This window comes from Salvelinus namaycush, chromosome 31, assembly GCF_016432855.1.
Source record: "Salvelinus namaycush isolate Seneca chromosome 31, SaNama_1.0, whole genome shotgun sequence".
Classification (NCBI taxonomy): Eukaryota; Metazoa; Chordata; class Actinopteri; order Salmoniformes; family Salmonidae; genus Salvelinus; species Salvelinus namaycush.
Genome location: NC_052337.1, coordinates 43806771 through 43819107, shown reverse-complemented (window position 1 = coordinate 43819107; position 12337 = coordinate 43806771). Strand labels below are relative to the sequence as shown.

At 42.9% G+C, this 12337-nt stretch overlaps 1 protein-coding gene across 2 annotated transcripts in view; it reads right to left on the bottom strand.

Moving 5' to 3' along the window:
- cdc37l1 (cell division cycle 37-like 1) overlaps nt 1-12337 on the bottom strand; it is a 13639-nt gene extending 1302 nt beyond the window's left edge. The window contains exons 1-7 of one of the 2 annotated variants that reach the window (XM_038970598.1): nt 12042-12337; nt 8620-8925; nt 6116-6212; nt 5846-5961; nt 4655-4777; nt 1341-1517; nt 1054-1125 (exon numbers count right to left, since the gene is read on the bottom strand). In XM_038970598.1, the coding sequence (XP_038826526.1) occupies nt 1054-1125; nt 1341-1517; nt 4655-4777; nt 5846-5961; nt 6116-6212; nt 8620-8925; nt 12042-12149 (999 nt within the window). In that variant the 5' untranslated portion in view covers nt 12150-12337. The remainder of the gene's footprint in view (nt 1-1053; nt 1126-1340; nt 1518-4654; nt 4778-5845; nt 5962-6115; nt 6213-8619; nt 8926-12041) is intronic. The other variant, XM_038970599.1, reaches the window with a different exon arrangement.

The window sequence follows — 12337 nt, the reverse complement described above, 5'->3', positions numbered from 1 at the left end:
GTAGGCATAACTCATCTAAAGAGGAAAGCAGACACACTTCTACAATATGACGAGTTCATTTCTATGGGTTAGTGCTAAACATTGCTCCCTGGGAAGTGTAGTTTGCGACCCTAATCCACCTGCTCCGTGGGGCATCTGATAGCGAACATTGCTAACTCCCTATCGCCAAGTTCCCTGTAGTAACACCTTTCAGCAGCACTCAATCTAAAAAGGAGTCTGCCATGTCTAACTCCAGTGAACAACTCTCCAGGGCCCGTATTTAACAAGCATCTCAGAATAGAAGTGCTGTTCTAGTATCAGGTCCAACCCTCTGTCCATATAAATCTCATGCATTATGATCTAAGAGGCTAAACTGATCCCATATCAGCAGCACTCCTACTCTGAGACTCTTTGTGAATACAGGCCCAGTGTTTCGTGAGCATGTGGGGGAGAGGGTTGGAGAGTAGACCCGTCTGCTCTGAGTGAATGTACAAATAACACCCTATTCCCTATAGTGCACTACTTTTGACGTGCACTATATAGGGAATAGGGTGCCATTTAGGATGCACCCAGGGGTTAACACACTGTGCTGCTCAAGCAGATTATAATGCTTATGTAACAGGAGTTAAATTGGCCCACGTCTAGACTTCCAACTAAGCCCCTGCTGCTAACTAAGTATAATTTGTGGAGGAGAGGACATTTGTTGATTTTCCCTCCGTCTGTTAGGATTTGGCAGGAAGTCAAACTTTAGGTGCCCAGTTGGGGGTGATCTCATTCTTTAACTCACTACCATCCCCCTCGCTCTCTCTCTCACTCTCCAGAAAGTAATTATGTTCGAAAACAACACAATGACTGTTAATTTACCCTCGGTTTCAAAAACAGAGAGCACAGCTTGAACTTGAGCATGAATTTCAGTTACGGTATCTTGGGATATTTCCGTCGGTTATCTCAATCAATGTTCACATAAGAAAATGTTTCTTTCTCAACAAATAGTGTGGCTGAATAAACAGATCCGACAGGCCTACAGCACGTGTCTGCCTCTGTGGAAACTGTGGTGAGAAGTGTAGCCAATACCTGTGGATTCATGGTGCTGAGAACATTCTGGAGAATCTGCATGTCTTGCAGCTGGAAGCCGGACTTCAGTTCCTGTTCCAGAATGATAGGAATAGAATCATACATATAGTACCGTATATATATATATATATATTCACATAGTAGTACATATCAGAATGTATCAGAACGTACAGCTTCAAAAATACATTTCAATAAAAAAATTTTTTTTTTTTTTTTAAAAAAAAGAAGGAAAAAAAAAAAATCGCAAACTTTCCACACATGTAAATGATGTCATTTGGAATACTTACAGGGGGTAAAGATTCTAGAACTTCTTTGGGGTCCGGACGACAGCGTGCTGTGCTGCTCTGGTGCTCTGTAAAGTTAGGGAGTGTCTCTCCTTTGCACTTGACAGTGTGCTCTTTTACTCTCTGCTTAAAGGCCTCTAGCTCAGTATGGAATACGTCCAAGTACCCCTCTTGTCCTGCCTTGCATAGAAAGAAATGACAACGGCATTAAAGTATATCCACTTGATCATCCTCTGTTGACAAGAGGAACTTGGAATCATAACAGATGCAACAAATGTCTTCTAAAATGGCATATATTAAAAGAGTGTCAGTTGTAGATAAATGTTTACAGATGACAAATGCAACATATTTTGGCATGAAACCATACTGTTCACAGAAGGAACTTACAATCATATCAACATGTCAGACTGGAAATCATACAGAAATGCTTACAATGTTTTCACATGAATGCAATAGTGTGTTGGTATGAAATCATGTAGCTGTATATCATTGCCTTGTTGTGTTGTAGGAATCTTTGTCTTGACTCCTGTCACTCTAGTGGTCATCTGACCACATTACATCACTGTCCGTACACCTTCCTTCCTCCAGCAAAAGTTTTTTTTTTTTTTTTTTTTTTAACATGTTAGTTACATAATAACAAAAAACCATGAAAAACAAGTTTGGTCATTGAATTACAACACAAAAAGTTGAATAATTCCTTAACCTAGCTTATTAATAACAACTGGTTAGACGGTGGGTAAATCATTTTTCTTAAAATTACTTTGTGGTATAATGACTTGACAGTGACTCAGCAGACAGACCAAGGCTGATTTACAAGCCGTTTCCACAAAACCGTCTCTTCATCTACACTGATTGAAGTCGATTTAACAGGAGACATCAATAAGGAATCATAGCTTTCACCTGGTCAGTCTGTCATGGAAAGAGCAGGTGTTCCTAAGCAAAATATTTTAGCGGCCCCCCTTGTGACATCGACGAGAACAGTCTTGTGCTCTAAAAGTTAATTTCCTGAAATTCTACACCTTTTGCCATGGGGCGGAGAAGATGTTATAACTAATTCCTGCAATTCTACACATTTTGCCATAGGGTGGAGGCAAATGTTTGCAGTTTTTAACATGATAACTGATGATCAATGGGCCCCATGCCAGTCGGTAATTCGACCATGCTTACTACAAGTGTATTCCTAGCAGCTAGACTAATTTACCAACCAAGAAAAAAAGAAAATGCTGACATGGGCTAATTGAGTGACTGCTGATGCACATCCAGATTTCAAAATGGCACCTTGTGTATTCTATTATTCTAACTCCCAACAGTATGTATGTTGAGACCCCGACTGACTTCCCCCCTTCCAAAAAATTCACAATTTTTTTTCTCAAAAAAGGACCTGCAAAAAGTGGGCCACCAGTGACCAGTACCAGTCAAAAGTTTGGACACATGTACTCATTCAAGGTTTTTTTTTTTTTTTTTTTTACTAATTTCTACATTGTAGAACAATAGTGAAGACATCAAAACTATGAAATAACACACGAAGGTCAGTCAATCCAGAAAACGTAACTTTGAAAGTTTCTTCAAGTGAAGTAGCAAAAAACTAAGCGCTTTGATGAAACTGGCCCTCATGAGGACCGACACAGGAGAGGAAGAGCCAGAGTTACCTCTGCTGCAGAGGATACATTCATTAGAGTTAACTGCACCTCAGATTGCAGCCCAAATAAATGCTTCACAGAGTTCAACAGACAGACACATCTACTGTTCAGAGGAGACTGTGTGAATCAGGCCTTCATGGTCAAATTGCTGCAAAGAAACCACTACTAAAGGCCACCAATAAGAAGAGACTTGCTTGGGCCAAGAAACATGAGCAATGGACATTAGACCGGTGGAAATCTATCCTTTGGTCTAACCGCCATGTCTTTGAGACGCAGAGTAGGTGAACGGATGATCCCCGCATGTGTGGTTCCCACCGTGAAGCATGGAGGAGGTGGTGTGATGGCGCTTTGCTGGTGACACTGTCAGTGATTTATTTAGAATTCAAGGCACACTTAACCAGCATGGCTACCACAGCGATACACCATCCCATCTGGTTTGCGCTTAGTGGGACTATCATTTGTTTTTCAACAGGACAATGACCCAACACACCTCCAGGCTGTGTAAGGGCTATTTGACCAAGAAGGAGAGCGATGGAGTGCTGCATCAGATGACCTGGCCTCCACAATCACCTGACCTCAACCCAATTGAGATGGTTTGGGTTGAGTTGAACTGCAGAATGAAAGAAAAGCAGCCAACACATGCTTAGCATATGTGGGAACTCCTTCAAGACTGTTGGAAAAGCATTCCAGGTGAAGCTGGTTGAGAGAATGCCAAGAGTGTGCAAAGCTGTCATTAATGTAATGGGTGGCTACTTTGAAAAATCTAAAAAATATTTAGATTTGTTTAACAATTTTTGGGGGTTACTCCATGATTCCATGTGTTTTTTCATAGTTTTAATGTCTTCACTATTATTTTACAATGTAGATTATAGTAATAAAGAAAAACCCTTGAATGAGTAGGTGTCCAAACTTATGACTGGTACTGTGCGCGCAATCGATATACCTACCTAGTATTAAGTCATTAGGCTACATCTGAGCCGCTTCAATATTTGTATCTATTATGCCTATATGCTACTATTATCTAAAAGCTCACGCATTTGACAAAGCTTAACTTGCTACCTCAGGTTTAATTATTTGAATTGTGGAATATCTGTAGGCCTACTTGAAGCTCAATTCCTGCCTGTCATTAGGCGACAATGATTTGTTGAGCAATTATCAAAACCATTGTCATCATATCCTATTTTTTAGGTCACATTGATATTTTCTTTAGCGAACGTGTCTATATTCATTCTGGCTCACAATTGACACAAACTGAAGAAATGCTGAATTTACATAAACATTGCATAGAAAATAGCACAAGAAAACACAGAATACATAACACAAGGCAAACATATAATACAAACAAATACATAATAAGCTACAGAACATTTCTTCTCTTGATGGGGAAAATTGTATTGTTCAAAACTTTTTAATTTTATTTTTTAAAGATGACTTTGAATAGCCATTTAAGAGCTACAGCAAACTCTTACGCAGATATTCTATAATACTTTTCGGCACAGAAAAGCTCCTGTAACGACACGGTTAAGTTCCACTTCGTAACGAGTGTACTGCGTGGTCTTTTGGGAAACTGGTGCGACTTCTTTGGCCGTTATTTTGTACGATGCATCGTTAAAAAACACCTGTATGCCTAAGTTGCATCACTATCTAAAACAGTGCCCAGGATAGATAGAGGCTTACTTTGGCTTTGTGGAAGAACTGACGGAAGCAGCCTCTGGGGTCCTGCTGGGAGGTGCTGGCCATCTCCAGGATAAACTGCATAACAACAGCCTGGTGAGCTACCTGCTCCATCAACGCCTCTTTCTGTGGTTGAATAAAAACAATGTTTTAATTTTTTTTTATTTTTTTAAGTGAATTCATCTGTATAACACAAATACAGTCTCTGTAGGCTATACTATAAAGTAAACGTTTGTAAACCTGAACTGTAAAAATATATATTTTTCAAGGCCTCTTTCTGGCAGGGGAAGTGGACAGGATGTAACCTTTCACTGTTACAACAACCTCTAACATTGGGCGGCAGGTAGTCTAGCTTGTTAACAGTGTTAGGCCAGAAACCGAAAGATCGCTGGTTCAAATCCACGAGTCGACTAGGTGAAAAATCTGTTGATATGCCCTTGAGTGCAAGGGGTGAGGGTAGGGGGAGATGAGGCCTTTCGCCAGACTCTGTGACACCGAATGGCACCCTATGCCCTTAAAACAGTGCACTACTTTTGACCGAGGCCCATAGCACTATGGGTAGTGGAGTGAAAGGCACATCAAGCAGTCTCAAATAGATGCCCCAGTGACCAACTGAAACACTGTGGTTGATATTAAAATATGTAAGTTCTTATCCAGATACTCTGCGTGTGAGCTTGAGGACAAAAGGGAGTTCTTATTATACATTAGGAACAACTGACTGTATGCAGACAGTGAGTTTAACCTAGTTTCTTGACATGTTGCCCCCACCCCCACCCCCCATTATTAGTGAGTAGCTGTCGAGGTGGGGTGAAAACGCCTCGATTATGGCGCTAGACATTCCTACTAAGACAGCAGCAATTAAGATGGCAGAACGAATGGAGGACAGCCGGAACTCCAGCCCTGATCCACTCCAATGATGGGGGCGTTTGAGGCAGGGCCTCCTGCTTAACTCACTGCGAATACATATGGAACAGCACCCTCTGGTGGGCCTTACTGATAAAACCTCATACAATTTCAAGGCATTTATACAAATCTTATGCTGAAAATAAATGCTAATTATAAAACAAACAACAAAAAACTTTATGCGTCAACTCTGAACAGGAAACATACGGGTGACATTGGCTGTTAGATAACATATATTGTATCAAATATTGTACACAGAACAGGACAGTGTGCGTGTGTGACTGTTCTGACCTCTTCAGCCTGTAGTCTGAAGCACCAGAGGATCAGGTAGTTGGCAGTCTCCTCACAGACGAGGTGAGGCAGGTCAGACAGGAACCGCTGGCTGTCATCCCACCTCCGCAACATGCCTGACCAATCACAATAGACCATCGGACCAATACCACATTCTCCCCCAGCCCCACTAGAGGGACAACACCAGCTCCATGGATGGATGGCTCCACCATGGATCTGCATAACTCAATATTGAACTACGACAAGTTATAGATTAAACATTTCACTCACCAAAATGTCTAAGTTCTTGTTCATACTTCTGAACAAAGGTTTTGCTCTGGTCATGATCCTCCAATTCAACGTTTTTACTTCTTGAATTAATAATACTCTATAAAAGAAAAAGAAAAAGAGAAACACTGAGTCCATAACTATTCCTCACATCCTCTTCAGAACCTTCTCCTTCAATGTGTTTTGATAAGGTTTCAAGAGAGCACACAAGAAATCAAGGAGATACAATTGAGACTCGCCCTCACAGTACGTGGAGAAAGATTACATGTGTACTAATCAGGTAGGTAGCTTTATCAGGGATGCAAACCTGCGAGGGTCCAAAAGGGTCAAAAATAATTGTTGCATATTTTCAGAGAATAACAAGTAGATAATACATATTTGGACAATCTCAATACTCTGGAAACGTGTTTGTGGTAGGCTGGCATTGCTTAGTTGATTAAGTCGCTCGAATTTGATCCACAGAAGTGTATTGTGCCATATCACAACGTGTTGCTGTACTCATGAGCGGCATGATTTTCCATGTTTGAAGCGAGCCTATAGGCCTATTTGTTTGGCAAGACAGCTGTGCAAGGCTGCATTATTTGGATCACCATTTGCCTTTTGTTTACTGTTAATGCAACTAGCTTAAAACCTCTTGACGCTAGGGGTCAGTTTTTTTTTTTTTTTTAATTAACGTTCACAAGGTAAACGGACTATTTCTCAGGTCCAGATCGTAGAATATGCATATAATTGACAGATTAGGATAGAAAACACTCCAAAGTTTCCAAAACTGTCAAAATATTGTCTGTGAGTATAACAAAACTGATTCTGCAGGCGAAAACCTGAGAAAATCTAACCCGGAAGTGATATATATATATATATTTTTATCTGTGTTTCCTGGCCCGTCTTTCTTCCATTTAAAGGGGTATCAACCAGATTCCCTTTCCAATGGCTTCCTCAGGCTGTGACGAGGCTTTAGACATAGTTTCAGGCTTTTATTTTGAAAAATGAGCGAGATTTTTCAAAAGTAGTCAGGTGTCCTCTGAATAGTTCCTGCGCGCGAGAGGGTAGCTCTCCATTTTCTTTCTCTCTCTAATTGAATAGGTTACGGTCCGGTTGAAATATTAGCGATTATGTTTGTTAAAAACAACCTGAGGATTGATTATAAAAAACATTTGACATGTTTCTACGACCATTACGGATACTTTTTGGAATTTTCATCGAACGGAACGAGGCTGTAGTTTTCTGAACATAACGCGCAACCCAAATGGCGTTTTTTTGTTATAAAAGTAATATTTATCGAACAAAAATAACATTTATTGTGTAACTGGGAGTCTCGTGAGTGCAAACATCCGAAGATTATCAAAGGTAAGCGATTCATTTTATTGCTTTTCTGACTTTCGTGACCATGCTAATTTGGGGCTAGCTGTTCTAGCATTGATTGATACACTCACAAAAGTTTGGATTTCTTTCTCTGTAAAGCATATTTTCAAATTCTGACACGATAGGTGGATTAACAACAAGCTACGCTGTGTTTTGGTATATTTCACTTGTGATTGCATGATTAGAAATATTTTTAGTAATATTTTGCGCCCTGCAATTCAGCGGTTGTTTAGGAAAATGATCCCGTAAAAGGGATCCGTAGCGCAGAGAAGTTAAATATAGATCGTGTCATGCCTTCATCGATCTGATTTTTTGTTTACTAGGCCTACTTGCTACCACTGTTTTGTTTGATTTGCATTCGCAGTCGTGTCAGTATTCTAAGCCAAACTGCTATTTAGTATTTTTGGGCTTAAGGGTAGGCCTTGTCAGAGGTGGGGCTTTAGGAGGGACTGAAAGATAGTGATGGACTCAGTCACAGATAGCTGGAGGGAGTTAAAGAGCCTAGGAGCAACCCTGGACAAGGCCCTGTCGCCTAAGCTCTGTAACTTCAACTGGGGGATGACAAGGTGGCCTGCTGTGGTGGAATGGAGTGTGCGTGTGGGTTGGTAGGGGAGAAGGTCTGAGATGTAAGGGTGGGGTGTTGAAGGGCTTTGTAGGTCAGAAGGAGGATATTGTAATCAATGCATTGGGAGACAGGGAGACAGTGGAGTTCAGAGGACAGGGGTGATGATCGCTCAACATTAGTGCCGACCTCACTAATTCTCGTGGCTGAATGGAAGCAGGTCCCCACATCAATGTTCCAACATCTAGTGGAAAGCCTTCCCAGAAGAGTGGAGACTGTTATAGCAGAAAAAAGGGAACCAACTCTATATTAACGCCCATGATTTTGGAATGAGATGGTCGACAAGCAGATTTCCACATACTTTTGGTAGTGTATGATTGTAGCCAGAAACATGTGGTGCCCTCAACACCCAGACCCTCAAGCCGGATCGACACGATTCACACGGATTACCTATTTTGAGATCAAAACAGCGAATGTCCCCGAGAAGTGGCAAGTTTGCATCCCTTTTTATTATTGTCAGGGACATTTAACTTCGTATTTTTCTCTTGTGTTTCAATGAGTGTGTGTAAGTTTCCATAGTTACCTTGTCAAACACATCCTGGCTGCTGTCAGCACTGAGCACAGGGCTTCTGCTGCCTCCCAGCATGTTCTCCTTCCGGCGCCACTCTTGTTCCGTCTGAGAGAGCTCTGATTGGCTGGCAATGGCGCGGGCATGCTCCTGCTCAACACTCTCGGAGCCGTGCAGCTCCAGCCCACACAGCTGGTCCTGAGCCTCCACCAGCTGCCAGCTGGACACGATGGAGGCCTTCACACACTGCTGCTGGCTCTGGCACAGGGACGCCATGCTGTCTTCTGATGCAGACGCCATGCACTCTTCAACGAAAACACCCTGGTCACAGAGAGGAAAAAGAGTAGTTTGTTATGAACAACTGATGGAGGCCTTAACCCACTGCTGCTGGCTCTGGCACAGAGATGCCATGGACATGCAGCTGCACCCTGGGGTCACAGAGGGGAGAAGAGTTCATTAACATCTGATATCTTGACTAGAACCCAAAAAATAGCTAGTGCTAGCCTCTCTACACTGGCTTCCCGTTAAGGCTAGGGCTGATTTCAAGGTTTTACTGCTAATCTACAAAGCATTACATGGGCTTGCGCCTACCTATCTCTCCGATTTGGTCCTGTCGTACATACCTACATGTACGCTACGGTCACTCTACGGTCACGCTATGCCAGCAGCATACCACCCTGCATACCACTGCTGGCTTGCTTCTGAAGCTAAGCAGGGTTGGTCCTGGTCAGTTCCTGGATGGGAGACCAGATGCTGCTGGAAGTGGTGTTGGAGGGCCAGTAGGAGGCACTCTTTCCTCTGGTCTAAAAAAATATCCCCAAATGCCCCAGGGCAGTGATTGGGGACACTGCCATGTGTAGGGTGCAGTCTTTCGGATGGGACGTTAAACGGGTGTCCTGACTCTCTGAGGTCATTAAGATCCCATGGCACTTATCGTAAGAGTAGGGGTGTCCCCGGTGTCCTGGCTAAATTCCCAATCTGGCCCTCAAACCATCACGGTCACCTAATAATCCCCAGTTTACAATTGGATCATTCATCCCCCTCCTCTCCCCTGTAACTATTCCCCAGGTTGTTGCTGCAAATGAGAACGTGTTCTCAGTCAACTTACCTGGTAAAATAAAGGATAAATAAATAAAAATGTACACTACGGATTCTCTGCCTCTGACCCTAATACGGGGGCTGAGTCACTGGCGTACTGGTGCTCTTCCATGCCGTCCCGAGGCGTGTGCTGAGTCACTGACGTGATCTACCTGTCCGGGTTGGCGCCTCCCTTGGATTCGTGCCGTGGGGGAGATCTTTGTGGGCTATACTCATCCTTGTCTCAGGGTAGTAATTTGGTGGTCAGATGATATTCCTCAAGTGGTGTGGGGGCTGTGCTTTGGCAAAGTGGGCGGGGCTATATCCTGCCTGGTTGGCTGTGTTTTGGGGTATCGTCGGACGGGGCCACAGTGTCTCCCGACACTTCCTGTCTCAGCCTCCAGTATTTATGCTGCAATAGTTTGTGTCGGGGGGGGGGCTAGGATCAGTCTGTTATATCTGGAGTATTTCTCCTGTCTTATCCGGTGTGAATTTAAGTATGCTCCCTCTAATTCTCTCTCTCTCCCTCCCCTACCAGAGGATCTGAGCCCTGGGACCATGCCTCAGGACTACCTGGCCTGATGACTCCTTGCTGTCCCTAGTCCACGTGGTCGTGCTGCTGCTCCAGTTTCAACTGTACTGCCTGCGGCTATGGAACCTTAACCTGTTCACAGGACGTGCTACCTGTCCCTGACCTGCTGTTTTCAACTCTATGAAAAGCTAACTGACATTTACTCCCGAGGTGCTGATCTGTTGCACCCTCTACAACCACTGTGATTATTATTATTTGACCCCGCTGGTCATTTATGAACGTTTGAACATCTTGGCCATGTACTGTTATAATCTCCACCTGGCACAGCCAGAAGAGGACTGGCCACCCCTCATAGCCTGGTTCCTCTCTAGGTTTCTTCCTAGGTTCCTGCCTTTCTAGGGAGTTTTTCCTAGCCACCGTGCTTCTACATCTGCATTGCTTGCTGTTTGGGGTTTTCGGCTGGGTTTCTGCATAGCACTTGGCGACATCGGCTGATGTAAAAATGGCTTTATAAATAAATGTGATTGACTGATATCCAATTATCTTTATATTATATTCTGCTGCTGGCTCTGGGACAGAGATGCCATGAACTCTACAACACCATGGTCACAGAGGAGAAAAATAAAGTAGCTTATTATGACTGATATCAGAAAATATGTTACATTACATCCTGCAGCAGAATATTAAAGCTACAATCATCAGGGCCTGTATCCAAAAAGTGTCTCAGAGTAGGAGTGCGTATATGAGACATGGTCCTCCCTGTAATCTTATTCATTATGATTTTAGTCTTAGTCAGAGATGCTTTATGAAAACGAGCTCTGTTCGGAATGAAAAGTGGGTCCGGGCTCCCAATACTGCCTGTCCTCCATTGCAGCTGAAATCTCCTCCTCCTGATGATGCAATGCAGTAACTCTGTTAGGGTGATGTGTGTACAATGGATGTGCAAACGGACATGTAAAAACACAGGTTGTGTAGCTTTGCATAACACGCTAATAATAACAACAATATGTGCCACCCACTAGCTACAGCTGTCAAGACAATACTGTATGGATACTTCAGGGAATAGAGATGACACACATACTAGTTATGGGTGCTTATATCATTCATGGTACCTGAGATAGCTAAGTAGCTAGTTACTGCTTGACTGGCTAAAACAACAATACAGCAAGTACTACTGACATCTGCTAAACATGTGTATGTGACCAATAAAATTAGATCTGAGAATTATATGGTGTAACGTTAGCTCGTGTTCTATGCACCAATTCGCCGTGTAATATTGGTAAGCATCTAAATTACAGTGGCGCTATCTTGGCTGAGTTAAGAACTGGCAAAAACGGGCAATATGTCGTTCTGCTGAGCTAGCAGACTCTGCTAGAGCTAGCTAGTGGCCTCTTTCGAATCCCAGAGTGGAAATCTACAGAGGTAACGTTAGCTATCACACAGTCTGATTTATTGGGCAAGCTAGCTAGCTAACGTTAGTTGCACTGGTCCAGAGCGACAGAGCTAGCTAACTAGACACAGTACTGTAAGAGCAGTCATTACAGATGGACTCAATACTAACTCAGACTCGTTTCTATTGTTGACTTTATGTAATGAAATTGACTTGTTAACTAGCTAACAGCATACTGCAGCTATTATTATCAGAGATTATTCGGCAAGGGTGTCGAATAACTAGCAGCAGGCTAACTAGCAACAATGGAGAGGGGGGTGCCTAAACTAGCGTGCTAAGGCTATATTTCCTGGATGACTGACGTAACGTTAGCTCCGTTGCTACCCGTCTAGTACGAATCAATTGGTAAAAGTGTGTTGGCATTTAGCCCCACAATACCTGCAGTGAAGTGCTGTAACATCTACCGTTACTTGGTACAGCAGAGGCACTGCAGCTTTCTTCTTCGTCTGCTAACATGGGGAAGTTTATAGTCCCGAACTCCTCCATCGCTGCTGCTGCTCCTCGAGCCGCCCAAAACACCGTCACTGAATTCTAGAACCTGTCACTAGAGAAAATATATTGCCTTAAATTCTTCCCAAGACAGGCAATGAGCTAGCCAAACTAACAGCTGTGATATTTGGGTAAATCTGATCACAAAAATACAGCAGCCTCTTTAATCAACTTCATCCTCCATG